The sequence below is a fragment of the Caenorhabditis remanei genome, chromosome I (genome assembly GCF_010183535.1).
Source record: "Caenorhabditis remanei strain PX506 chromosome I, whole genome shotgun sequence".
NCBI lineage: Eukaryota > Metazoa > Nematoda > Chromadorea > Rhabditida > Rhabditidae > Caenorhabditis > Caenorhabditis remanei.
The window spans coordinates 11,983,794-12,008,274 of NC_071328.1; the positions used below are offsets into that span (position 1 = coordinate 11,983,794).

The following is a 24,481-nucleotide window of genomic DNA, read 5'->3' on the forward strand; positions in this document are numbered from 1 at the left end:
GATGATGGCGTGTAGTGTTTGAGCAAAAAAAAGAATGTATACACAAGAGATCTTATTGTCTACTCTCCGAGACTCGTCGCTTCTTTTTCGGTACATGTGGAGGGAGAATCTGAAATTTGAAATTTGAATACCGGAGGAAAAAAGTAAATTCACTTTATTCGGGACTCCACTCGGTGAACTACCATCACTCGATGGAGTTATATTCACTGATGATCCTTCAACCTCAACAACCGGCGGGACTGGAATGGAGTTTATACCGGGTGGAGCCGATGGAGGTGTATCGAACAGAACTCTTCTCGCTCCAATTTCATGTACTCGCTTGTTGGTCGTTGCCAGACGAACGCATGGTAATTTACCTTTCCATTCATGACACATCTCTTTGATCTGAAAATGAATACAGTATTCGGATGTATTCTGAACAACTCTATTTAATGCATCCAAGAAAAAAAGGAACCTGCGAAAAAGTTCGATTAGAGCGCTGTAAAGAAAACATGGAAAGTTCGAAAACACTGTACCATTTTCCCTATTTGTACCAAATCTTCTTGTGAAAATCTCGAAAGTTCTTCTGGAATTTGACCGGCGAAAGCTTTCGCATTCCTTTCAGCATCTGATTGACTTCTCGCTTGAAATTTCATAAACATTAGCAAAACTCTCATATTTTCATTCAGTTGTTGCATTGTCATAGTGCCCGGATTTCCGGCAGCATCTGGCAACTTGACATTTTCGAAGGCAAGTGTACGAAGATGTTGCTGAAATAGTATTGCTTTCGAAAAGCTAAAATAAATTATTTCTAACATGAACAACTTCGTTCCTATGCTTCCATTTGTTGCTATCTTGAAGGAAATCGAGAGCAACGTTGAATAGTTGGGATTTGATGAGCCTAAATAAGTGTTCAAAGCAGTTTGTTGAATGAAGCTCTTACGTTTTATCAATTAGTTTCTGTGGCCATTTCCTCCTAATATCGATTCCCCAAGCATCGGCGATATGGCCGATTAATAATTGATTCATGAAGCGTGTGGCGATATTATTGAAATGAACTCCGTCTTTGCTGAAAATAAGGAAACATAGAACGATATTTTCTGAGTTCTCTTACATCCGAAACGCTTGAAAATTGGAAAGCCGAAAATGAAATGATAAATCGAGCACATCGAAACCGGCTTCTCGGACAATCTGTGCTGCTCGAACGTTTGCTTCCAATAATCTGGCGCGAATTTCATAGAATTTTAGATGATTGTTAGCTAAGAATCCACCGCTAACATTGCTTTCTGGAGTGGATGATGGGGGCATCAGTACCCAGACAACCTGTAATAAATCGATTTCTTTCGTTGTTTTCTCGATTTGTTTACGGTTGAAGTCGGCGGCAATAGAACTCTCATTCGTCTGCAAAACATGGCGATCCGGTTATAATAATCTTCCGCTACGTTAATTTCTTCTTCCAAATTGTCCATACTTTGTGATGTCCATCGTTGCGAAAGCCTCGCTGGAAACCGAGAAATATCCCAAATCGCCGAGTTCATCACAACTATATCCGGTCTTTCATCAGTCGCCTCAATCATCAAACACGTTTTCTCTAGGTCTTCTCGCATCGCTCGATTCGTGAAAAAGTACTGAATGAGATGTTGATTTGACTGAAATTCTCTGGCTTGTCGGAAAACTCGATTCGCCTCAAGCTCGAGGAAATCAATCTGGAAATCGATGGGAATAGATGGTATTTCGAAGAAGAAATTACATGTTTATCACCGAAAATCGAGTCTTCATTGCTGACGCGCAGATCTTGAACAGTGCAAAGGTCTCCAGTCTGAAGAAGAGCCAAAAAGTCTTTGTACATTGCTCGAATCACTGAATATTGGGTGATAATTGGGTTTTTTGTTGTGAAGAGTTACATACACGAATCTCCGATGAACATAATGTGTTGATTTTTGAAAAGTGCTCTCGCGATCAGCTTATTGTACGGGAAATAGTTATTAACGAGGTTTTCTCGCATTTCTTGTCTGAAATTTGATGTTTTCGAAGAGATTTCCAGTTTCTAGGGGAAATTACTTGCACATAAACCGGAAATCATCGAAACTTCCATTTCGTTCTCTGAATTCCATCAGTTGTTCAATAAAATCTTCGCTGGGTACATTCATCTGAAATTGAATTTGTGGAAAAGCTGAAAACACAGGAGAAATACGGGAAAGGAGACAACAACACAGTGAAAAAGTCACAAAAAAAGATAAAAACGAAACTTTATTGCAAAATTAGCAAGAATACTTCTAAACAGGATTATTTAGCAACCTTCGTGTCGATTGCTCCACTGACAGGGTGATTTTCGGACAATCTTCACTTCGATCGGAGCGAAGAAATGTTTTCAGCTGAAATTTAATAATTTATTTGAGAAAACTCATTTATGAATCTGTCCCAACCTTTGAACAGTAAGAAGAAACTAATTCAGCGTCTTCTTCGAAATTCTGCGCCGTCGGAACTTCTGAACTCATGCACACAAGGTTTCTGTAGATTTTCTCCAGCTCGTCAGACTTCTCATCAAGCTTTTCCATTTTTCGTTGCACTGCCGCATCCATTTTTACCTATAATATAATTTTCCTATTCGACGCATTCCATTTCCCAATACCCTCAATTTATCGTGGAAACCATCGATTTTCGACACTTTCAAATCCATTCTTTCCGTTCTTTGTACGGCTTGTTCTGCCTGTCTCAATTCCTTCACATCATCATCGATTTTCTGAATTTCCTGAGCGAGACTGACCAATCTGTCGAGCATTTTGAGCCGAAAATAATTGATTCCCACTGAAAAAACGTGTTTGAAAAGAAAACGATGCGAGAGAGCGCGTTTGCATTATACTCCTAGTGACATGTACATGTCTGTCGACAGAGACGCCTAAAGAAAATTTATTAATGAAGAACTGTTGATTAAGCAAATAAGTGAGCGAATTGATAATTGTTTGTAGTTGTAGATGAACAGGAAGGCGATAAAACAATGAATTGTTGGTTTTTATGGCAGATTTCTGATCTGAAAAATCAATAATTAGTGAAAAACATTTAAAAACGCAATATTGTAAATTACAATTCCATAAATCTCGTCGGACTGGACATTACGGAATTTTTCTGGGTAACATTGAATGGCAGCTCTGATGAACTTTTGGATACTTTCTTCCGATCTGAAATAGTAAGAACTGGTTAAAATAAAATTTGACTATTCTTACACTTCTGGAACAATCAATGCTTGTGGATTAGCCACATCTCCTTGTTCCGGATGGAAACGAATATGATGATTCGCAGAGATAGTGCTACCCAGCCTCTTATCACAGATGGTACATTTGAAGCGAGGGCTAGAATTCAAAAAGTGAGCACAAATCAACAAAATGGACAGCTTACATTGCGGCATGCATTTCCAGAACGTGACTACAATATTCTTCGAGTTTTGTGTAGTACGAGACTGCCCAACACGTTGAACACATTTCAACGTCTGAAAACTTCAGTCTTTTCTTGGCACTTCCACCTGTGCTTTCGGACATCGACGTATTGGAACTAGCTGCTGGAAATCAGTCACATTATGTGACTAGTTTTCGATAAAAACACTCACGTGAATAGAAACTATCTGAAGTTGAGGTAGTAGAAACATTCGACATTAAAGACGCCATTGAAGTAACGAACGAGTGATTGAGATTGTTTGGAGTACTCGGAGTGATTGCAGCTGGTGTCTCAAGCTCGACGGTGATACCAGTACCAGCCGGTGGCGGCGCGATTTGTTTCTCAACTGGCGGTTCGATGAGTGGTTGCATTACTTCTTCAGGTGCTTCTTCTATCATCTCATCTTTCACTTCTCTTGCTGGTTTGATTGGCTCAACATTGACTGGTACAGTAGCTGCAACTTCTTCAGTTGGTTCTTCAGCAGGCTCCTCTTGTTTCACGGTCATTGGAGGACCGTTGCGTGGACGAATCTCAATGAACTGAAAATCTCAAACTCCTCTTCAGTAAAGTGAACTTACCACGACGTCATCATCATCCTGTTCTTGTTGTACTTCAATAGTACGGAGCGGAGATTCGAGCTGGCGAACAACTGATTCATGTCTATTGATGAAACTGGTATTTGTTTCAGTTGGCATGTGAATAGAATCTGATGACTGTGCAGAAATAATCGGTTCTTCTGGTGTAGATTGCGACTCCGCATCTTTCCGAACGATTTCTTCAGTTTGATCGCCCATGTCTCTTTTCCCGACTTTGAAATCGGTCTGGCACATGATATTACAAACTGGTGGACAGGCATCGACAAGCTTGTTGGCCATCTCTGGACCTACCTGAAAAAAATCAATACTAGAAACCGAAACTTGCATTTAAAAGAATACCTGAATTCCCAAGCTGTTGTCTTCCAGCAACTTCTTTCTTATTTTTCTGTCAGCCTCCAGAAGCTCGCTGAAAGAGTTGTGGACGATAAAAGTGGGAGGGATCTCGAATTGCACTTGATTTTTCAGGCGAAAAAAGTCTCGTTGTTGTAGAATGAAGATGAAAGAAGTGTTCTGAAAGAAAAAAATATATTTAAATTAAAATGTGTAAAAATTTGCATACGCAATCATCATTCGGGCATTTCGAGCATGTCTTTTCCATCAAGAAGGCTCCGAAATTGTAGCTTTCCTATAAGAAAACTGTGTTACCAGGAATAACGAAAAATTTTGAAACTTGCCAGAGTTTGTCTCAGTTTCGCATTGGCTTGTCGACAATCTGCGCTCAAACCATGAGTCACACTTGTAAAAACAGAATTTCTTTGAAAATTCATTCTGAAAATTGAATAATCATGAAAAATTGATAACGGTTATCGGAGAATTAATTTCAGAGACCGCGGAAAACTATTTGAAAAACAAACTGAAGATTTAAAGGCGCATGGGATTTCCCAGAGGAGATATCTCGTTTCGCCACAGTAAGCTAGTATGCCTGCAGGTCTAATGGGACTGTTTACGTGGAATAAAATATAATTTAAAAAATTGGAAAAGATCCTAATTACAAATAATGATAACAATCGAAATTTAATTACAGTATTTGTTGCCCATCTCTAATTTTTCTTACGACGTTGCGAGACTATTTCGAAAAAGTCTATGTCCCTTTAAAACCACTTGGATTCACATGGTTTTCGGAATTTCAATGAGTTCCTTTCAAAACAATTTTTGTTAAAGAAATTTGCTTTTAATAAGTTAAACGTTAAATAATCAAGTAGCGAGAAAAGTTTTATTGTGAATTGAAACGGACATGTTTTAAGCAGAAGGAGTATATTGTGATTAACGGCTGGGGGAACAATCAGAAAACAATAATGGGAAGGATCGAGGTTGAGAGAGCGATGAAATATGTAGAATCTGGGAGAAAGTCTACAGAAAAGGTTTTCACAAGTACTGGAAACATAGACAAGGAGATCGGGAAGGAATCCACTTCTGAACATCTGTGCATCCGACTTGACACCAAGCTTCGATAATTGTAATTAGAAAATGCGGGTTTCAGAGTCACAGACGGAAATACTGTTGAACGAGAGATACCCTTTTTAATTTCGGTGCCTATTAATGACTCCAAAACAATGTATTCTACATTTATGACCGTCTCGCCCTACTGAAGAATCCAATCCAGAAACTTTATATTTCTTGAAGTGTAGTGTACCTTTAGAAAGGAGAGAAATTAATTGGATTTATCTCAGAATCAGCATACTGTAATGCCAATTATATTCTTTCGCTTTTCAAGAATCTACTCTATTCCGAGATCCAAAGCATCACATTCATCTCCTCCAGCACTATCAATCATTCTTCTTATTTCCAGAATTCCGTGTCCCTTCATTTTGTTTTCATACCATGTTTGGAAATCAATGATTTCTTGTTTTTATAACTTGCAGATTTTAGTGAATCGTGAGCTTCTAGTTCGGTTCTTTTCAACTTATGATAACTTGTTGTGGTAGTATTGGTGTGGATTGGTCCAGAAGGATCTGCGTTGACACTCACTATTAACTTGATGTCTCATGTCAGTTGGTGTGATCCATCGTATTACCACTTGAATCTAATTGGAACTTAAACATTGTTTGCTGTCAATATCTGGAGTTTCATTCTCATCCAGTAGTCGAAGAGAATCCTAAAGTATATGTGTGCAATTTTTGTTCGAAATGTTTTCTGGCCAAAAAGATATACTCTTTTTTTAAAAATCTGATTTTCTGTAAGAAAAAGTCAATTTCTGGCCAAATTTCGCGTTTTCTGGCTCATAGAAAATCCCAGTGCAGAAAATAAAAGAATTGAATTAAAACGTGAAAAAATCAGCTTCACGTTTCTTGCAGTTCTTTTTTGCAGTCTGGGAGGACGTGTCATAACACACGTGGCGCCACGTGTCATTTTTACGCGCTGCCCGTTCTCCTCGTCTTTTGCACCCATTCAGTCAAGTTTTTTGATCACAATTTTGTAATTTTTAGCAGTTTTCGAAATGTTTGAATGAAACATTCTACTTTACAATTCCTTCTCTTTCCTTGAAAATGGTTTATTTTCATTTATTCCCACTATTTATAGGTAACAATGGCTTCTGGAAGTGGTCGCGGTAGAGGACGTGGCTCTGGAACTAACAACAGTGGGGAGAGGACTCAAGACTACTACGGTACGATTCAACCCGATCTTTTCGTCCGTCAACCAGGAGAACCGAAGATTGGGTCGTCCGGACGTCCTCAAAGATGCTTCGCCAATTTTGTTCCGATCGAAATGGAGAAGGCAGACTACAGTATCTACCAATTTCACGTTGAGTTCGATCCAGTTGTCGACTCAAAACACGTGAGAGAACGTATGTTGCTCCATGAAAACGTCACTGACGAAATTGGATGCTATCATGTGTTTGATGGGATGATTCTGTACCTGACGAAGGAATGGCATCAAAACGTGAGTTTAAAATTGCATATTCAGCTAAAATTAATTAATGTTTTTTCAGCAAGAAATCGAAGTTCCACATCCGAACACTGGCGACTTGATCAAAGTTATTTTCAAGCAAACGAACCGTTTCTTGTTGGACAATGCCCAAACCATCAACATCTTCAACACCATCGTTCGTCGCTGCTTCGACGAGATGCAGTTGGTTCAGCTCGGTCGTCACTACTTCAACTCGAAAGATGCTCGTAACGTACGCGAGTACAATATGAGTATTCTGCCGGGTTTTGAAACAGCAATCCGGATGTACGAGAACCAGTTGATGCTCTGTGTTGAAAATCGTTTCAAGATGGTTCGAAGAGACTCCATGTTCGATTTGGTAAGCTTATATTACCTTAAAACTTGTAATAGAGGAGTAGAAAGTTTGGAGCATCATATCTCGGCTGTCTTTAAAGATATGAAAATATTTTCAACTGAAGAAAAATTCTATGAATATTAAACTATATTTTGTCAGTTAGCAGCTTTTTGATATTTGCTTTGAGAATCGAGATATACCGCTCCGAACAGGTGCCCCTCTATTACAGGTTTTACAGTAACTGAATCACATTGTAATTGTTACTTTCAGCTCAAAAAGGAGATGGGTGCCAGTCAGAACAATCGTCAACGTGTTCAGGAGAAAATGAACGAGATGTATGGTGGAAGCACCATTATCACCTTGTACAACAACAAGCTTCATCGATTCACTAGACTTGATTGGACTATCAATCCATTGAGTGAATTCCAGAAGGACGGCCAATCAATTACTCTGAAGGAATACTTCAAGATGCAATATGGCAGAGAGATTAAACACGATGACCAGCCTATTATCGTAAGTTTCAGCTATATGGTTCTAGATTTTAGGATTTCAAATTTTTATTTTCAGATCTCCGAAGGAAAGCCGAAGCAACCTGGAGAGCCACCACAGGTCAACTACATTGTCCCGGAACTTTGCTTCCCAACTGGTCTGACCGATGAGATGCGCAAGGACTTCAGAATGATGAAGGAGATTGCAATGTATACACGACTGTCTCCACAACAGCGTCTGCAAGAAACCAGGAAACTGATCACCGAATTCCACAGCAACGAGCGAGTCCAGGCGTGTCTCAACTACTGGGGAATCCGTCTCGCCGACGATCTCGCGAATGTCAACGCCAGAGTTCTGAAGTCCGAACCATTGCATGCAGAAGGAACGAAGAAATATGAAGGGAGGAATGCTGAGTGGGCTCGTGGAGTCAAAGAGAGTGGTATCTATCGGAGATCCGACATGACAAATTGGATAGTGGTTGGACCGAACAGTGGAAATTCGGGAATGCTAATTCAAAAGTTTATTGGTAAGCAAAAGAACTAGCGAGTTTTTTAAGTTCCAAATTTCATTTTCAGGCGAATCAAGCCGTCTTGGTAGCACTCTTCGAGTACCAATTGGCGATCCAATGTGTGTCCCAATCAAAGGAGTGACTCCAAACGACTACTTGGAAGGTGTCAAACTCGCAATCAAACAAGTCGCTGGGGAAACAGTTCACATGCTCGTTGTGATGCTTGTCGATGACAACAAGACAAGATACGACAGTCTCAAGAAGTTCCTCTGTGTTGAATGTCCAATCCCCAACCAATGCGTGAATCTTCGCACTTTGGCTGGAAAATCTAGTGATGGTGGCGAAAACAAGAACTTTGGATCGATTGTTCTGAAGATTTTTCTCCAAATGATCTGTAAGACTGGAGGAGCTCTCTGGAAAGTCAATATTCCGGTAGGTCACGATCAAAGTTTAAAAATGGAAACTGTATATTTCAGCTCTCCGACACGATGATTGTTGGTTACGATCTCTACCATGATTCCACTTTGAAGGGAAAGACTGTGGGAGCCTGCGTCTCAACAACATCAGGAGACTTCACAGAGTTCTACTCTCAAACTAGACCACACGAGAATCCAACTCAGTTGGGAAACAATCTTACCCATTTCGTTAGAAGTGAGTTGCAATCTCGTTATACTTTGTTCAAAATCAATTTTCAGAAGCGCTGAAAAAGTACTACGACAACAACAACAACACTCTTCCAACCCGATTGATTCTCTACAGAGATGGAGCTGGAGATGGACAGATTCCATATATCAAGAATACTGAAGTCAAACTTGTTCGAGATGCTTGTGACATGGTGACTCAAAGAGCCGCTAAGATAAACAACAAGGAGCACAAACCCATCACTTTGGCCTTCATCATTGTCACAAAGCGTGTTAACATGCGCATTTTGAAGTAGGCTTTTTCCTTTTTTTTTGCCAAATTTTCAAATAAATTTTGATTTTTCAGACAAGGAGCAAGTTCTAATACTGCTATCAATCCAGATCCAGGAACTGTCGTCGACACCGTGGTCACTCGTCCAGAGAGAATGGATTTCTACTTGGTGCCACAATTCGTGAACCAAGGAACTGTCACCCCAGTTTCCTATAATATCATCTATGATGATACTGGACTTGGACCAGACAAGCAGCAGCAGGTAACCGTTGCTTTAATAAGGTTTAAATATTTCGGGCGCACCGGTAGCACAGTGGTAGTGCTGCGGAGGCTTAATCTGTAGACGGTGGTTCGATTCCACCCTGGTGTCACCGATTTTTGACAAACTCTTTCTTACAACCTTTCGTGCGAAAACATCAACCCTATGGTCCGATGAAGGAGCAAGATCTCCAAATTTCTTATATGAATACATCTATGATACGCACTAAATCAAGGATTCCAACCTTTCTGAATTATAGTTTAAATATTCATTAATTTATTCCAGCTCGCCTTCAAATTGTGTCACTTGTACTACAATTGGCAAGGTACAGTTCGTGTCCCTGCTCCATGTCAATACGCCCATAAACTCGCTTTCCTGACTGCCCAATCACTTCACGGAGATTCCGATGAACAACTCCGGGACAAACTCTTTTTCTTGTGAATGTGTTTTCTAGTTTTATCTGTAATTTTTCCGTTTTAGCCATTACTGTCCCTTCAAATCTTGTAATATATTCATAACTATGTTTAGTAACTTTAAAAAAGTTATAAAACTAGGATCGCTAGGTTATAATACATTAATCATGTAAAATTTATATAATAATTTATCTGCTTTTTTGAAAAGTATCGTAATAAAGTATATAGCATTTCACGTTTTTCTTTTAAAACCTTTAAAAGGGAAACCTTGCCACATCAGCAAAGTTTGTTTCTCTGACATTACAGGATTTCTTAAAATTCGAGAACTTTAACTTCAAATCAAACATGAGAATTCAATCAATAATTCTTCTGACAATCATATCAATCATCGGATATTCTACATGCGTTGAAGATGAGGAAGAATTGACAATATACGATCATCCGGGTGTTGAATCTGGTTAGTTTAACTTTCTAAAGATAAAAAAGAATTCAATTTCAGATCTCCTTGCTTCAAAGAACGCAGAGAGGGAGTTGCAAATCTCTGAAAATGCAGTTTCAATAGACGATGACGACGAATTCGAAGATTGCGATGAAGACGAGGAGGACGAAGAAGAAGATGACGACGATGAGGAGGATTTTGATGATGAATTCCTTTTTAGAAGCAAAGATTCTATTGGAAAAGAGCTCTGAGTTTGTCTTAATGAACATTTTCTCACAATTTTCTGGGATTTCTTTGGGAAAGGAAACAAAAAACTGAAAATGGTAAATTTTAAAGAAAAATAATCAAAATTAACCATGCTTTTTCTTTTTTCTCCCACGAGATAGATGGACATCCTGACACAATTACATACCGGTAGACACCCGATTTCCCTTGCATCAAAACATTTTCTGCCTCCAAATATACACTATTTCAAGCCAAATTCTGATTATAATATAAACAATCAGAGCTCCATAATGGTGTACACAAATTTGTTTATATATTTACCTTAATGGGTTCATATAACAATGCGGGGGTGGGTACTGATGATGTAAGGTTTGGAGAATCGAGTCTGGTGCGCCGTTTACGCTTTTTATAAAAAATGTATCTTTTGTTGAAAAGCCTTTTTAGAAGTAAAGAATGTTTATGATATTCTATAAAAAGTCATTCCGGGAGAAGAGAAAATGATACAATGGTTTGCGTGATATTATGCTGAAAGCTACACAAAAAGGAAGAGAAAGGGGATTTTTCAGATGTTGACAAGATCGTGGTCTTTGGAAGACGGAATTGTTTTAAAGGGGGTTTAAAGAGAACAAGAAAAAAATGTCATGAATTGAAAAGGGAAATACTAAATATATTATTCATTTGAAGCATATGCAGCTGAGTCAATCAGTTGTTGGAGATTCAGTCCAAGAGACAATAAATGGTTTGATGACAGGCTTCCAGCTTCATCTCCTTGTTTGGCAGCAGCGGCGAGAAGGTTTGACGCATTTGCACCGCCTGGAAATATGGGGATTCGAATATTGATTAGGGATACTGTAAGAGACTACCGTAAAACCTAGCGGTGCCTGCTCGCAGCGGTATACCTCGGTTCCCAAAGGAAATATCAAACAGCTGCTGACTGATAAAGAATAGCTTAATATTCATGGAATATTTCTTCAGTGGAAAAAAAGTTTATATCTTCAAAGGCAGCCGAGATAAGATGCTCCAAACATTACAGGTTTTATGATATCTCCCAGTAACTAGTTGTAAGCTCACCTTGAAGAAGGAAAGGATTGAAGAAGGCCTTCTGATTATTAGGAGTTGGTTTTGACTTCTTCAGTGCCTGTCTATTCGACGCCGCCTGTTTCATTGCTTCCTTTATCGTCTGTTGTAATGCAGCCGTCACACTATCCGTCTCAATCAGTTCTTGTTTGACCATAGTCGGTGATCCTTGATCCTCTTCTTTAATATCCGACGCAGCTTCTTCTGAATCTGAATCATCTCCACTTTCTGTGTTATTGTAGTCATCTTCTCCAAATGTTGAGAACAGAGGCGCCATTGAGGGTAGGAATGGTGAGAAGCCAGCCATCTGAAAATTTGGATTTGTTGACTCGATTCGCTTGTCTTGTCAAAGAAGAAGAAGAAGACTAATGACCCATAGCTGTCAATAAGAATCACGGGACCCCCTGACTTCCGAAAATAAGACTTTGATCTCAATAATATACTATTTTAGTCAGCACCATAACCATTTGATTAGGGTGTAAAGTGAGCAATCATTTAGTCATCAGTAGAAGTGATAGAGGGAACCTATCTGTCCATTAGTCGAATGTAACCAAAGTCGTACACAGACACCAAACACATTACACACTCTCACTCTTTTCTTCTTCGGCTGCTCAGTTCCTCTCCCACACTCTCTGCTCGTTTCGTAGGCTCTCCCGATTGGATATTTGAGGCCATTTTAGTGCCTTCTTTCAATCGGAGCGAAGAAGAAGAAGAAGCCGGCTGACGCGCGTTGTAATATGGAAGATATCTCCTAAACTCACCGATGGGCTGCTCGACTCGGCTGACATCACATCATTCAACATTTTCCGTTTTCTCATTCCATTCCCACCGTTTCCGGAGTCGAACGTGAACTCCGTTCGGCTTGGTTGAACGTCGGATCCCTCGCCTCCGGGAGCGTTGAGGCAGGATTGAATCATGGCTTTACCGGTATCCGATGAAATCATTGGTTGCAGTTTTTTGGTGGCATATGTGTAGACGTGACCAGTTTCAGATGCGACTAGAAGCATTACTTGTGTACCCGTCAGTGTTGATAATTCGAAGGCCTGAAAGGGAAAGAGATGCCTAGAGATGGCTCAGTCGTTTAGTCGGAACTCACCTTCTTCATAATTCCCGTTTTCCTCTTGCTGAAAGTTGTATATCTTCTAAGCTTATTATTGATGTACTCCATCTTAATCTTGACACGCCCCTTTGTTTTCTTTCCATTTGGAAGAAGTCCTGTCGATGAGGAAGGCGTCGGTGTAGATGACGTGCCTTCTGGAAGAGCTGGACTCGAGTTTTGAAGCTTCTGGAGGAGTTGGGCAAAGTCTTCGACTTCTGTCATGACTCTCTGAAAATGAGTGATGGTTTTGGAGGAAAAGAATGAAGAATAAGAATAAGAGAGTATAATAATAATGATGATGATCACGGAATGATCGGAAAGGAGGCGACGCGGTTCGGGAAGAAAAGAAGAAAAGAAGGGAAACCAGTATTGGTATGGTAACTTTTTACGGGACGACGACGACGAATGATGTGAGAAAAAGAAGAAGAAGGGAATACGGTAGATTGCCTTGTTAATTGATTCTGATTCTATTCTATATACATGTTTTCGGAATGATCATCAATGGGAGTGAAAGAGAAAGAAGTTCATGTGACTTTGCTGGAAAAACAAAAGCATCGATTGATTTGGAGTCTGATGCTTCTTTCTCTCTCCTCTTATTACGGCAGACTTCACATATGTTAGGTCCCCCACCCGAAAGAAGAGCAATATGGGCGATAGCAAGAGGCAAAAGAAGAAGAAGAAGAAGAAGCAAAAAGGAGAGAATCCGAAACGGTGTGTAATAGTGACGAAGGGAATGAGCACCCTTCCCTCGCGGGAAAGAAGTAAAAGATGGGAAGAAGGGGCCCCAGTCGAAGAAGGGACAGAATGACATATGAGGGATCCCGCCCACAAACGGAGAGAAGGAAGGAAGGGCCGAATCGGCGGATCGCGGCTGTTCTTCGGTTGTAATGTGATGGAATTGGGAAAAAGAAGTAGAAGAAGGATACGGTAATGGGTTTGTTGAATAAGTAGTTTTATATGAACAAGATGACCTATTTTTGAAAGGATCAATTAGAAACGAACATGTCCCATTGAAAAGGTAACAAGGTTTCATCACAATCTTCGGAAGAGAAAGTTGTGACTCATTGATAGAAAAATATGGAAAAGGGGAGAGAGAAATGGAAACAAAAAGCTTTTCGGGGAGGGAAAAAAGACGGAAAAATTGAAATTGAAAAATGAAAATGCTGCTAAAACTGGACAAGGAAAGTGACGCTATGAATAGAGATCGATCGGTAGCTGTTTGGAAAGTTTTCAGAAAATAGGCTTAGGCTCTTCTGCCTTCCAGAACTAGAAGGACAACAGTTTCTGGAAAAAATACGGAAAAATTCATGGTATGAATACCCGGATTGTGCAGGTGAGCAAGAGTTATGAAACTGTTCTGGGACATTTGGAAATTGAAACAGAGACGCTTTGAAACCGAGGCATCTCAAAACCGGGAGAAAGCTAGATAAAAGTTAAAAAGCACCTATTATGGGTATGAAATTCTTGAATTTAATCATAGTTTTTGTAAGTTTCAAAACACCAAGTTTCAAAAAGTCTGATTCCTAAACTTCGAACCTATCCGAGATCCCTCCAACAGCCGTATTAAATCAATGTCTGGTCGTAGTGTAACATACAAAATATAGAAAATGACTAACCCAGAAAATTCAGAAGGAAAGGTTATCAGGGTTTTTACTTCCAATCAATCAATATTTTCGGATGGATCCATAGACTAAACTTGGCACCAGACACGCCGCTTCTAATCTTTGAAACCTTGACCTTATGACTTGTGGGGGGCGGAGGATTTCGAAACTGTTGACAAAAAAGACAACATGTTTTGATCTACTATTTGACAAAGACTACTCAATCCTAGTTTTGGATCGTTCAGCACCACATCCCAACAGATGCGTCTTACTGTACATATATAGCAGTATCATTCTCTTCCTTTCGGATCGGACTAGTCGGGTGAACTTCTTTTAAAGTACGCGCAATATGCGGTCAGATAACGGACCCAAAATGCGCTCATAGTGCTCTATTACAAAGAGATATCCCCCCGTCCTCCCGCCCCGACAGTTGTCACCACCCGCCTCTCTTTCTTCTTCTTCTCTCGTCTCGCCTCGGGAGTTCTCCTTTTACAATACCGACGAGCAGGCGGAATAAGGAGAAGAAGAAGAAGAAGGTGTTCGTCTGGTGAGCAGAAGTATTCGTGATATATGGTTATGGGGGTGATGGAATGGGATGGAATGGAATGTTACAACGGAACTGTGAGTCAGCTGTTTTCTATTTTTGGAGAGAACAGATAGATTGGCAGACTTTGGTAGAGAAGGATATCCGTAGAAGGGGGCGTGGCCTATTTTTCGAAGAGCGTGTTTCGAATTGAAAATTTTGAAAACTTTGCTCGCGGATCAACTTGATTTGAGGGAAATTGAGATCAAGGAAATTTCTATTTTATGGTTTCTAGGGGCGTGTCCTATTCTTAAAAGCGAACCCTTCCGATTTTTTTGAGAAAGTGTTACTGGAAACCAAAAATTATCAGTTTTGAGTTATTTGGCTAAAAATTTCCAAAGGGTTTCCCAAAAATTTCGCTCAGAATCCACCGTAATCGGAAAAGGATAATGGAAGTTTTTTTTCGAACTATTTTTCAAAAAGTTTGTTTATTTGAGAATTCTGACCGTAAATTTTCAATGAAGAAAGGCGACAAGAATATGAAAAAAAAAATCAATTTTCAATTTTTTGACGAATTCACCGAACGTTCTAAACCTATTTTCTTTCGAAATTGATATAAAAACAGAGAAAAGTACGACATTTTTCAAAAATTAAAAGATCTCACATCTATAATTAGGCCACGCCCCCTTAATTTATGGCTCTTTCACTTCCAGTTAAATGAGCAATAATCATTTAAAAAGTGAAAATAAAAGGAACGGAAAATCAAAGAAAAATATTTCTTCCCCTTCCCCCTCTCCTCCAGAAAGGCAAAAGTGGGCGGGGCTTATACGGGCGGCGCCAATACAAGGCAAGAAGACTAGCCTACGTAGGAGGGGGATACTGTAAGTATATATAGGGAATCTGGAGAGGGATCTGATGGGAGAAAAGGGAAAAAGAAGAAGAAGATTGAAAGTTATGACACCAACATGTGCTTTTAACGACGGCACAGCTCTCCATCTCTTTTCTTCCCAAAGCGAGGAGTCAACCATATGTGTGTTAGACGGGGGAAGGAGAAGACCATATGGATTCTCTTTTACCAAATTGACTTTGTGTGGAAACAGAGACTTTTTGGAGAAGAAGCGAAGAAACTTTTGGTGGTAGGAGGAGGGGAAAGCTTCTCTTTGTTTGCTCATTGGGAAAGAAAAGGGAAGAGTGGGAAAGTAAATGAAAATGGCAGGAGAAGAGTTGGAAGACAGGGGGAGCCCTAACCGGTAGATGGTAGTTAGTGGCATATAGAGAAGTCAAGTGATTTGGGAGCAATCATTTCGGGAACGTAAGGAAGAGAAAGAGGTCTAAAAAAGAAGAAAAAGAAGAAGAGGCATGAGCGAGGAGGGAGCGAGAATGAATCATAACCTAATGGGGAGGAGAGAGACTTACTGTAATAGTCAAGTGACTCACGCTCTCTCCCACTGTATTTGGTTTCTTTTTGTAAACTCTGGAACTTCACAAGTGGAACCTCAAATAGAGAAAGAGGTCATGTGATGATGGGAATCCAAAAAAATAATATAAAATGTGATGGTGTTTATAGATAGAGGTAAAGCAAGTTGGAGATTTTAGGAAAGATTCCATACTTTCAGAGGGAAAATATGAAAAAAACTTTTTTTTTTAATTTTGGATGTTTTGAGATAGAAGAAGTTTTTGGACTTAGCAACAAAAAATTTACTATTCAAAAAATCTCATTGAAAAGTTCCTCTTTTGTTGGTGTAACGTATCTCTAGAATCCTCCAAAACCTTCATTTTTCCACCAACTTCATCAAACTGAAGTTCAGTTGAAAACTCACAGATTCCAGACAAGAGAGGCGCAGAGAAACGAGACACTATAGCTTCTCTGCGTTCTCTCTCTCTCTCACACTATCAGCCACCGAGCTTCAAAGACGAATATCTCTAAAAAACGTTTTAGTTTGGAGGTTGTTAACAATCAAAGTAAATTATGTTCAATCGATAATTCAGATAGAAGTCACCAAAAGAAAGGAGAGTGAGAAGAGATTCCGAGAAACAAGACATTCTGTCTTCTCTGCGTCTCTTTCAGTCTCATTTTTCTGAGGCTTATATCTCAAAAACATGGATTCTAAAAGATGTCAATGGAGATCTAGACTTGCTTTCTAGTATTTCGAAAACTTGAAAAAAGGAGATTCCGTTTCTTCCGTATTCCAAAAGATTGAAAACGAAAACAACGAAAAAATTACAAAAATTCTACTGGTGATTCATGGAACCAACACCCCAACAACCCAATTCATGACTAACTCTTACCAAAATTCTTCCTCACAATCACTTACAAAAAAAAACAAAATGTTGTATCCTCTAGCAAATAGGGAAGTGTTGCGATTCCACTTTTCCCTCTCGTTTTTTTTGCCATTTCCGGATCATCAGCTTCCCCTCCTTGCGTGTTTTCGCAAGTGGCACGTCATGTCTGACCACTCTCTCCGATCCACACACTATTTCCCATTTGTTCCGACGTTCCCGTAATGAGCGGGAGCCCTGCTCGGCAGCACGGGAGGCAGGGAGCCACACAGCTGGAGGAAGAGTGAGAGAAGAAGCATTGTTTGTCTTAATCGTGATCTCATGCGTCTCTTTTCTCAAAAAGACATAACGAAGAAAGTGGTCGATGGGTGCACTGTACACTGACGTGGACATTGATGACGACACGCCGCTCGGAGCATGAGAGTCATGGATTTACGTGGAAAAAACGGAAAATGACTGAAGATGGGTAGGAAACTGGTGTGCGGTGGGAATAAGGAAATTGGGAAATTGGAGGAATGAATGGAGTGAGAGAACGGGGATTACTGTAGAAGGAACATGAAATGCTGGGGTTCCATGGGAGCGTCTATAAGGCGAGGTCGTTCTAATTACTATACCTAGAATGTGGCTATAGCAACCTAGTATCAAAATGAACAGAAAAGGACATAAAATTGGGTAGATACCCAAAACATGATTAACAAACTTCCTAATTTTTTAAAATGTCTTAATCAAAATTGTGACTGGCGCGCCTTAGGCGCGTTTTTATCATAAGCAATGAGCATACCAGATTTTCACCGGAGCGGCTGATTTGAGAATTTTCACCGGCCCGGGTTACAGTACAAAAACTTGAAAATTTGAATTTTTTGGTATTTTTTAAAGCCGAATTTTTGACTATGTTTCTAAATATCGATAAAAACTCAATCATACATAAAATTTTTGACTATTTTTGATAAAAATTTACAAAAATTGTGCACATTTTTTACTCCGGGCCGATATTTTGCAAGTCTGGTTTATACAAAAACTGAGTTTCGAAAATGCTGAATAATTTTGAAAATCAACATTTCCTGGAAGACTGTAGTTCCCGTAACCCTGGGAGATACATTTTCAAGAATTGCAATCTTACTCATATTCAGACAAAACATCTGGCGCGCCTTGGACGCTTTCAAATTTTGAGATTCCAGGGAACCCGTCTTATTCGTTGTCGAAATACGGATATTCATCAATAAGAAAAGTGGTTGACATAGTTTACGGTTACTGTATGTAGCTACTACAAGCCTACAGTAATCTAGATATGTTTTCGAAAGTTCCTGGTTACTGTATATTGAGAATCATTCTGAAAATGAAAGAAAAAAGTCTAAAATTTTGAAAACAGAGATTCAAGGTTAAAATTCTGTTTCGGATTTCAGCAACTTTCAGGGAACTTGAAAAGAATACATTCCTAACGTCAAACTAGCGTCAACGGGGCGCCAGTCAGACAGTAAGACTCATGAACATAATAATTGGGGGATGCTCAAAAATGTTCCGAAATGGAAAAAGTGGAATAAGGAGAAGAAGTGTCTCATTCTCTTCTTTCTTCTAATCAAACAAATTCTTTATTCCCCCCCCCCCCCCCCTCGACCTGTCTCTGCCTCTTAAGGTTTTTCCCTTTTTCCCCCCGTGCGGGAAAAAAGAAGAAGACTCGATTCGGGAGCAGCGAGAGAGAGAGAGAGAGAACAGTCCCCGAGTGCTTATTATGCAACTATGCATATATGCTTCTGCTCCTCCTCTCCCGCCAAAAGTCATCTTCTCAAGCATTTCCAATCACGACTCGTTTTGTTTTATTTGGAAACAAAAGGAGAAGAAGAAGAAGGACAAAAGTCTGTCTACGGGAAAATGAAAATGAGAGAAGATATGTCGGAATGGAAGTGAGATCAAATCCGGATTCGAAAATCATATTTTTGATATCTTCCTGAAGTAAATGGGTTACTTTGAAATGGTGTTACTATGACTTCATTTGGATAACTCATCTAGTTTAAAGAACTTCTTCCGAGACAAAGAACAGTTTGTGAAATTTCAAGTTAGGCTGAATTTCCGGGAGCATTCCTATACTCCGTTTTGAAAAATTGTATTTGGTCTTTTCATTTTTAGGAGGATAACATCTCAGTCTCTATTTTGGTAAACTTTATGATAGTCTCCATAGTTTTTGAGATATACAGTACCGACCAAAATGATATCATGTTTTGCCTTTTTTAGTTGAAAAGGTCGAATTTTGCGAGTTTGTCATGGTGATACTAATTAGCCCATCAAGTAGATTTTTAATGGATCGTACAGATCAAAAGTAGATCTTTATTTTGCAAGTTGACAATTTTTTTGTACGGACACTCCCTAGAGAGTTATGGTCATTTTCATGTAACAACTCAAAAATCGCACTATTTTGCACTGAAACTCGTCGATTTGTGGGCGAAGTTACTTTGTCGATACGTAACCTGATAGGGAGTGCTCGTACAAAAAGTTGTCAACTACAAAAATAAAGCACTACCTTTGTTCTGTATGGTTTATACATAATTTAGTTTGTGGGATGGTTAGTTTTACCATGACGATCTTTCAAAGTTGGGCATTTTCAACTGAAAAAAGCGAAATATTATATATTTTTGGCCGGTACTGTACGCTTCCAAAACATATTGATTGTCGAAAACTCATTTAAAAACGATCTTGTCTCTGCTGACCATTAATTTTTAGAAATTTGAGATTGTTAAGCAATTCGTGGCGTTTCGACCTAATTCCAAAGGGAACGAATTGGCAAAATGGACTAGCTACTTCCAATGCTCATTTTTTACTTTTTTGGAGACCTTTAAAAATTTCTGAATCTGTTCTCCAATTCAGATTAAAATGAAAAGAATTCATAAGGAACGGATAACCAAAGGGCAACCAAACAAGATTCTGTTGACCTTCATTTTCCCGACGCTTCTTCTTCTTCTGTTCGTTTTAACATGATCTCATCTTATTCTTCCCTTCATTTCATACTTTTTGCCTTGAGACAAACCACATATTCGTATGTAATTGGCGTGTCATAATAACAGCCTTCGGTTGCTGTTCCAACATTGTTTTTTCGCAAGAAGGAGGGTCATCCCCTCCTGCGACAAAAGAATACACTTTATGAGATTGAGATTCCCCCGAAGAAGAAGAAGAAATTCTCTTTTCGAGAAATATGGAAATGAACTGAAGAGGGAAGTTTAAAAGCTAGAAATGTTAGAAACATAAATATCTATCTGTCCGGGACTCCATACTGTCCGAGTTTCTGCGTTCCCGGAATAAGGGAGCCGTTTCTTTGTTATATCTCAAAGTCAAACTTTTTTGGATTTCCAGCTGTTTTCAGGGCTCCGGGTTAATGGATTCACAGGGTGTGTAGCTAACGGTTTGAAATTCTTCCACAAGTTTTTGATCGTTCTTCATCTTCCGACTGTCTGTGAGTTCTTTCTACTTTTTCGCTCTAGATTTATGTGGTAGATTATCGATTTTCACAAAACTTTTTGTTCAACAAATTAGATGAAAAATCTTTTTTTTGTATAAAAAACGTGTAATTTTTAAAAATCAACTAGCCCTTTTCCAATCCTTCTTTCCCTAAATCTTGTTCCGGTTTCAATCATTACGAGATTTCTCTCACTCCTTGCCAATCCAACGAGATGAGACTGCTGATATTGCTCGTAGGGTGTCTTCTCTCATTCTGTTTCTCTCAGAAATTGAGCCCAGCGGAAGATGAAGAGCGATCGAAAACTTGTGGAAGAATTCCGAATCGTTAGTTACACACACCCTGTGAATCCATTAATGAAGTATTTCAGAAAACGCCAAGACAAACGATGAATTATCTCCTTGGACCGTTCGAGTTGAAGACATGTTTTTTCATGCTGCAACTTTGATTTCCAAACGTCATATTTTGTCATCCGGTTCTATTGTTATCGATAAAGTTAAGAATGAAGATAAATGGAAATGGGCAATGAATGGCGAAGAAATAGATATGGCAAAATGTAAAGACAAGTAAGAAGGATATACTAGCAGAAACTTCTATGAATATACGAGTTTCAGCAAAATGGAAGTACCAACTAAGTATCTTACTGTAGATTTGGCAGCATGTAGCAATCATTTCTTGTGTCCTTGGAGACCAAAAATTCCCATCAAATCGGTAGGTAGAGCCTGATCTTGATGTTACAACTTCATTACTTAAGGCTTATTATATCGGACCCTGTGATGCTAAATCACTTCCAGACGGAGTAGTCATTGTGGAAATGGAGAGAGATATTCCAGAAGATTCAGAGTATTACATTCCAGCTTGTATTCCAGGTAACTTATTTTCCCATTATCCATTGATTGATCAATTTTTTGTTGTCAGAATCAGAACTGTCAGTTGCAATCAATGAACAATGGCAGATAAAGACAGCAACAAGGAGAGAATAATTGAGATGCTTCCTACAACAATCATAGCGTGTTCTACTCCTTCGGACCATCTCTTCTGTGCTGAATTTTCAAAATGTCCTGCAGGAACCACAAGTCCTCTGATAAAAAGAGTCGATGGGGTCGACACTGTTGTTGGATTTTCGATTTACTACAATGATGAATGCAAAAAGAAAACTTTTGCATCAGTGACGTTTTATAAGGATCAAATTTGTGAGATAGCCGGAATTTGTAAGAAGTGAGTGATTTTAGTTTAGAATATAGAACAAATCTTTGTTCCATTTTCAGAACATCTACCGATCCATACGCACCAAAACAAATACCACCGCCAACGGAGATTTCACTTTCCAACAAATTCAACAAGTTGACAAAATCCGAAGACGTTGCAAACACAGAGTCGTGTGGAAAACCGACAAATCGTAAATTTATTCATTTTATCACACATAAATAGGGTTATTAAGCTGGATCAAGTCTTCCGATTGATCTAACTCCGTGGACGGTAAACGTCAATACTCCAAATGATAATGGATACATCTACAACCCAGCAACACTTATTTCGAAACGTCACGTTGTGGTTGCAGCATTTGCCTTGTTTAAAGACAAACCAGCTAAATACTTCGATGGAACAGCTGTGGACCTTTCGAAATGTCAAAATAAGTGGGGAAAATTCTGTTATACCCCCCCACCCTGTTATGCCACCCCCCATGTTGGAAAACCCCCCCACGCCGTGCAAAAGTGGGGGGTCCAAACGGTGGGGGGCTTAAACAGAACCGTTCGGTGGGGGGACATGTTCGAATCTGCTAGTTCCCCCCACCGTTGATTTGGGGGGCTTTATTCGCATATCTGGAAATTTTTGATTATAACCCCCCACGATATTCTATTATGAACCTCCAAACCCCTATGTTGGCATAACCCCCCACTGGGGGGTTATATTCAAATGTACGGGGGTGCATATTGGAATGGTGGGGGTGCATATTCAAATGGTGGGGGCCTATATTCAAACGGTGGGGGCCTATATTCAAATGGTGGGGGCCTATATTCAAATGGTTTTCCGGATTTCTAAGAAACCTAAGCCTAAGAGAATGGTGAAAAGTGGTCCCTCACATGGTGGGGGTGTATATTCAAATGGTGGGGGCCTATATTCAAACGGTGGGGGTGTATATTCAAATGGTGGGAGCCTATATTCAAATAATGAGAATTCGAAATCTGGTTTGAAAAAACACTTCGCTGCTAAATATGCTTCAAAGCCCTATTTGGACGTCATAACTGAAATTATCTCAAATTTTTGTCAAAATTTTGAGTGAAAAAATAGACGCGACCTCTCCAAAGCGGAATTGTAATTAAAAAGTCGGTAAAATATGAAGAAATAGTCCGAAAATAGGCAAATAGTCGAAAAAATCCCGAAAAATTAATGATTTCGAAAATATTGATCAGCCTAAACAAACAACTGATAGAGCCCCCCACACCTCCCTTTAAAGGATAAACACTGATATGCTCCCCCACCACTCTGATCAAGCGTTTGTGGGGGGGTTTTCCAACATTTATGCCAGGGGGGGTTTAACGAAGTTTTCCGGGGGGTTATAACAGAATCATCCCCAAGTATCGAAACAAGTCAAATCGGTGAGAAAGATATTTATTTTATTTTCTTAAAAAGCTTATTTTTTCCAAGGCTGTCTACTTTGGGGTCTGTGAGCCGGAAGTTCAAGCATTCGGTGTGATTCTTCTGGAAATGGATAGTGATATCCCAGCAGAGTTTCCTTATTTAGTTCCCAGTTGTATTCCAGGTATCAAGATTCATTTGTGAACTTATCTACTTTTTTTGTTATCCAGGAAAAGCGACGCCTGTATTCGAAGACAATTTGCATGTACATTCGATTGGACAAGACAAAAACGGACAGTACACAAGGCAAATAAGTGAGGCAAAGGTATCGTTAGGAAGATTTGAGAAACTCAAATTTCTCTGTTTTTCAGACAGAAAAGTGTACTTCCGGTTATTTATTTTATTGTCAAGTCTGTGCAACTCGTTCCCAGTGTAACAAAGATTCATCTGGAGGCCTTTCGAGGAATATGAATGGACAAGAAACGTTGATCGGCATACTGTATTACCGTGGCCCGAAATGCAAGAATGATCAATTTGTATCCATAGAAATGCTGTCGGATCTATTTTGTCTCTACGCTGGAATCTGTGCCGAGAAGTTAGTTTAAGAAAAAAAGATTGCAAGCGTGCTCTAGCAAACATTTTCAGAAGTTCCGCGCCAGTGACCGTCCCTTCTATTCCTGCTGCAACTGGAAATGTTCCAGTCGAAACAACACCATCCAAACCTGATCCCTCCACAGAAAAAGCTGGAGATCAGGATACTGTAACAACTATTCCAGCAGATTCTTCTGCAGAAGATGCTACAACTCAAAAGGATGACAAAGTGATTGATCAGAAGCCTGAAGATGAAATAACTCCAGAAGCCGTGCAGCCGACTGATAAACCAGAAGAACCGGACACTACTGAGCCAGCTGAAACAGATGGAGATGGGACTACTGTAGAAGACAACCCACCGACTGAGAAACCGGATGAACCTGAACCAACTGAGCCAGGAGACGATGATGATGACGATCCAGAAGAGGATCCGAAAGAGAAACCAAAAGAAGTTCAAAATCCGGAGAAGCAAGTTCAAAATCCAAGGAAAGTACCGAGAGTTGATGATGAAGAAGAGGAGGAAGATGACGAAGAAGAAGAAGAGAATGAGCATAAGACGACGACTGTCATTACATCTTCTGCAATGATTAGTTCTTCAAAAATTGTGGTTTCATTGATTTGTGTCATTTTTGGTTTTGAAATATAAGAGTTTTAATAATAAAGGATTTATTTGAAAAGGGGTGTTTTGAATTCAGAGATTTACATAAAGAATAGGGGATAAGGAAGCGCCCAGGCACACAGACAGACTTTTGTAAATTCTGATTTCAGATACGACAGTCAGATAGACAATCAGACAGAAATCCCAGACTTGGA

General features: G+C 39.5%; 6 protein-coding genes across 6 annotated transcripts; 2 read left to right on the forward strand and 4 right to left on the reverse strand.

The window, feature by feature from the left end:
• Nucleotides 1-52: 52 nt before the first annotated feature.
• On the reverse strand, nucleotides 53-2,129 carry GCK72_002677 (uncharacterized protein; the record flags this gene model as incomplete). The annotated part of the gene is made up of 10 exons (XM_003111888.2): nucleotides 53-109; nucleotides 154-384; nucleotides 516-749; nucleotides 796-880; nucleotides 923-1,048; nucleotides 1,094-1,302; nucleotides 1,347-1,685; nucleotides 1,730-1,839; nucleotides 1,888-1,991; nucleotides 2,041-2,129. The coding sequence occupies 10 exons, from the start codon at nucleotides 2,127-2,129 to the stop codon at nucleotides 53-55; spliced, it is 1,584 nt and encodes a 527-aa protein (XP_003111936.2).
• Nucleotides 2,130-2,255: 126 nt separating this feature from the next.
• GCK72_002678 (uncharacterized protein) lies at nucleotides 2,256-2,761 on the reverse strand (the record flags this gene model as incomplete). The annotated part of the gene is made up of 3 exons (XM_003112107.2): nucleotides 2,256-2,354; nucleotides 2,406-2,567; nucleotides 2,612-2,761. 3 exons carry the CDS (start codon nucleotides 2,759-2,761, stop codon nucleotides 2,256-2,258), a joined length of 411 nt encoding a protein of 136 aa, XP_003112155.2.
• A 231-nt stretch (nucleotides 2,762-2,992) lies between these two features.
• GCK72_002679 (uncharacterized protein) lies at nucleotides 2,993-4,774 on the reverse strand (the record flags this gene model as incomplete). Its single annotated transcript, XM_053723545.1, has 9 exons — nucleotides 2,993-3,010; nucleotides 3,065-3,158; nucleotides 3,204-3,329; nucleotides 3,376-3,535; nucleotides 3,584-3,941; nucleotides 3,990-4,298; nucleotides 4,347-4,517; nucleotides 4,567-4,632; nucleotides 4,682-4,774. The coding sequence occupies 9 exons, from the start codon at nucleotides 4,772-4,774 to the stop codon at nucleotides 2,993-2,995; spliced, it is 1,395 nt and encodes a 464-aa protein (XP_053592190.1).
• Nucleotides 4,775-6,533: 1,759 nt separating this feature from the next.
• Nucleotides 6,534-9,836, forward strand: GCK72_002680 (uncharacterized protein; the record flags this gene model as incomplete). The annotated part of the gene is made up of 9 exons (XM_053723546.1): nucleotides 6,534-6,887; nucleotides 6,937-7,251; nucleotides 7,498-7,740; nucleotides 7,795-8,242; nucleotides 8,292-8,656; nucleotides 8,701-8,875; nucleotides 8,920-9,157; nucleotides 9,212-9,398; nucleotides 9,681-9,836. 9 exons carry the CDS (start codon nucleotides 6,534-6,536, stop codon nucleotides 9,834-9,836), a joined length of 2,481 nt encoding a protein of 826 aa, XP_053592191.1.
• A 1,306-nt stretch (nucleotides 9,837-11,142) lies between these two features.
• On the reverse strand, nucleotides 11,143-12,870 carry GCK72_002681 (uncharacterized protein; the record flags this gene model as incomplete). Its single annotated transcript, XM_003112001.2, has 4 exons — nucleotides 11,143-11,285; nucleotides 11,544-11,856; nucleotides 12,311-12,592; nucleotides 12,646-12,870. The coding sequence occupies 4 exons, from the start codon at nucleotides 12,868-12,870 to the stop codon at nucleotides 11,143-11,145; spliced, it is 963 nt and encodes a 320-aa protein (XP_003112049.2).
• Nucleotides 12,871-20,711: 7,841 nt separating this feature from the next.
• GCK72_002682 (uncharacterized protein) lies at nucleotides 20,712-24,314 on the forward strand (the record flags this gene model as incomplete). Its single annotated transcript, XM_053723547.1, has 11 exons — nucleotides 20,712-20,823; nucleotides 20,868-21,063; nucleotides 21,112-21,208; nucleotides 21,252-21,366; nucleotides 21,565-21,715; nucleotides 21,766-21,896; nucleotides 21,939-22,108; nucleotides 23,147-23,261; nucleotides 23,308-23,402; nucleotides 23,449-23,672; nucleotides 23,723-24,314. 11 exons carry the CDS (start codon nucleotides 20,712-20,714, stop codon nucleotides 24,312-24,314), a joined length of 1,998 nt encoding a protein of 665 aa, XP_053592192.1.
• Between the last annotated feature and the right edge of the window lie 167 nt (nucleotides 24,315-24,481).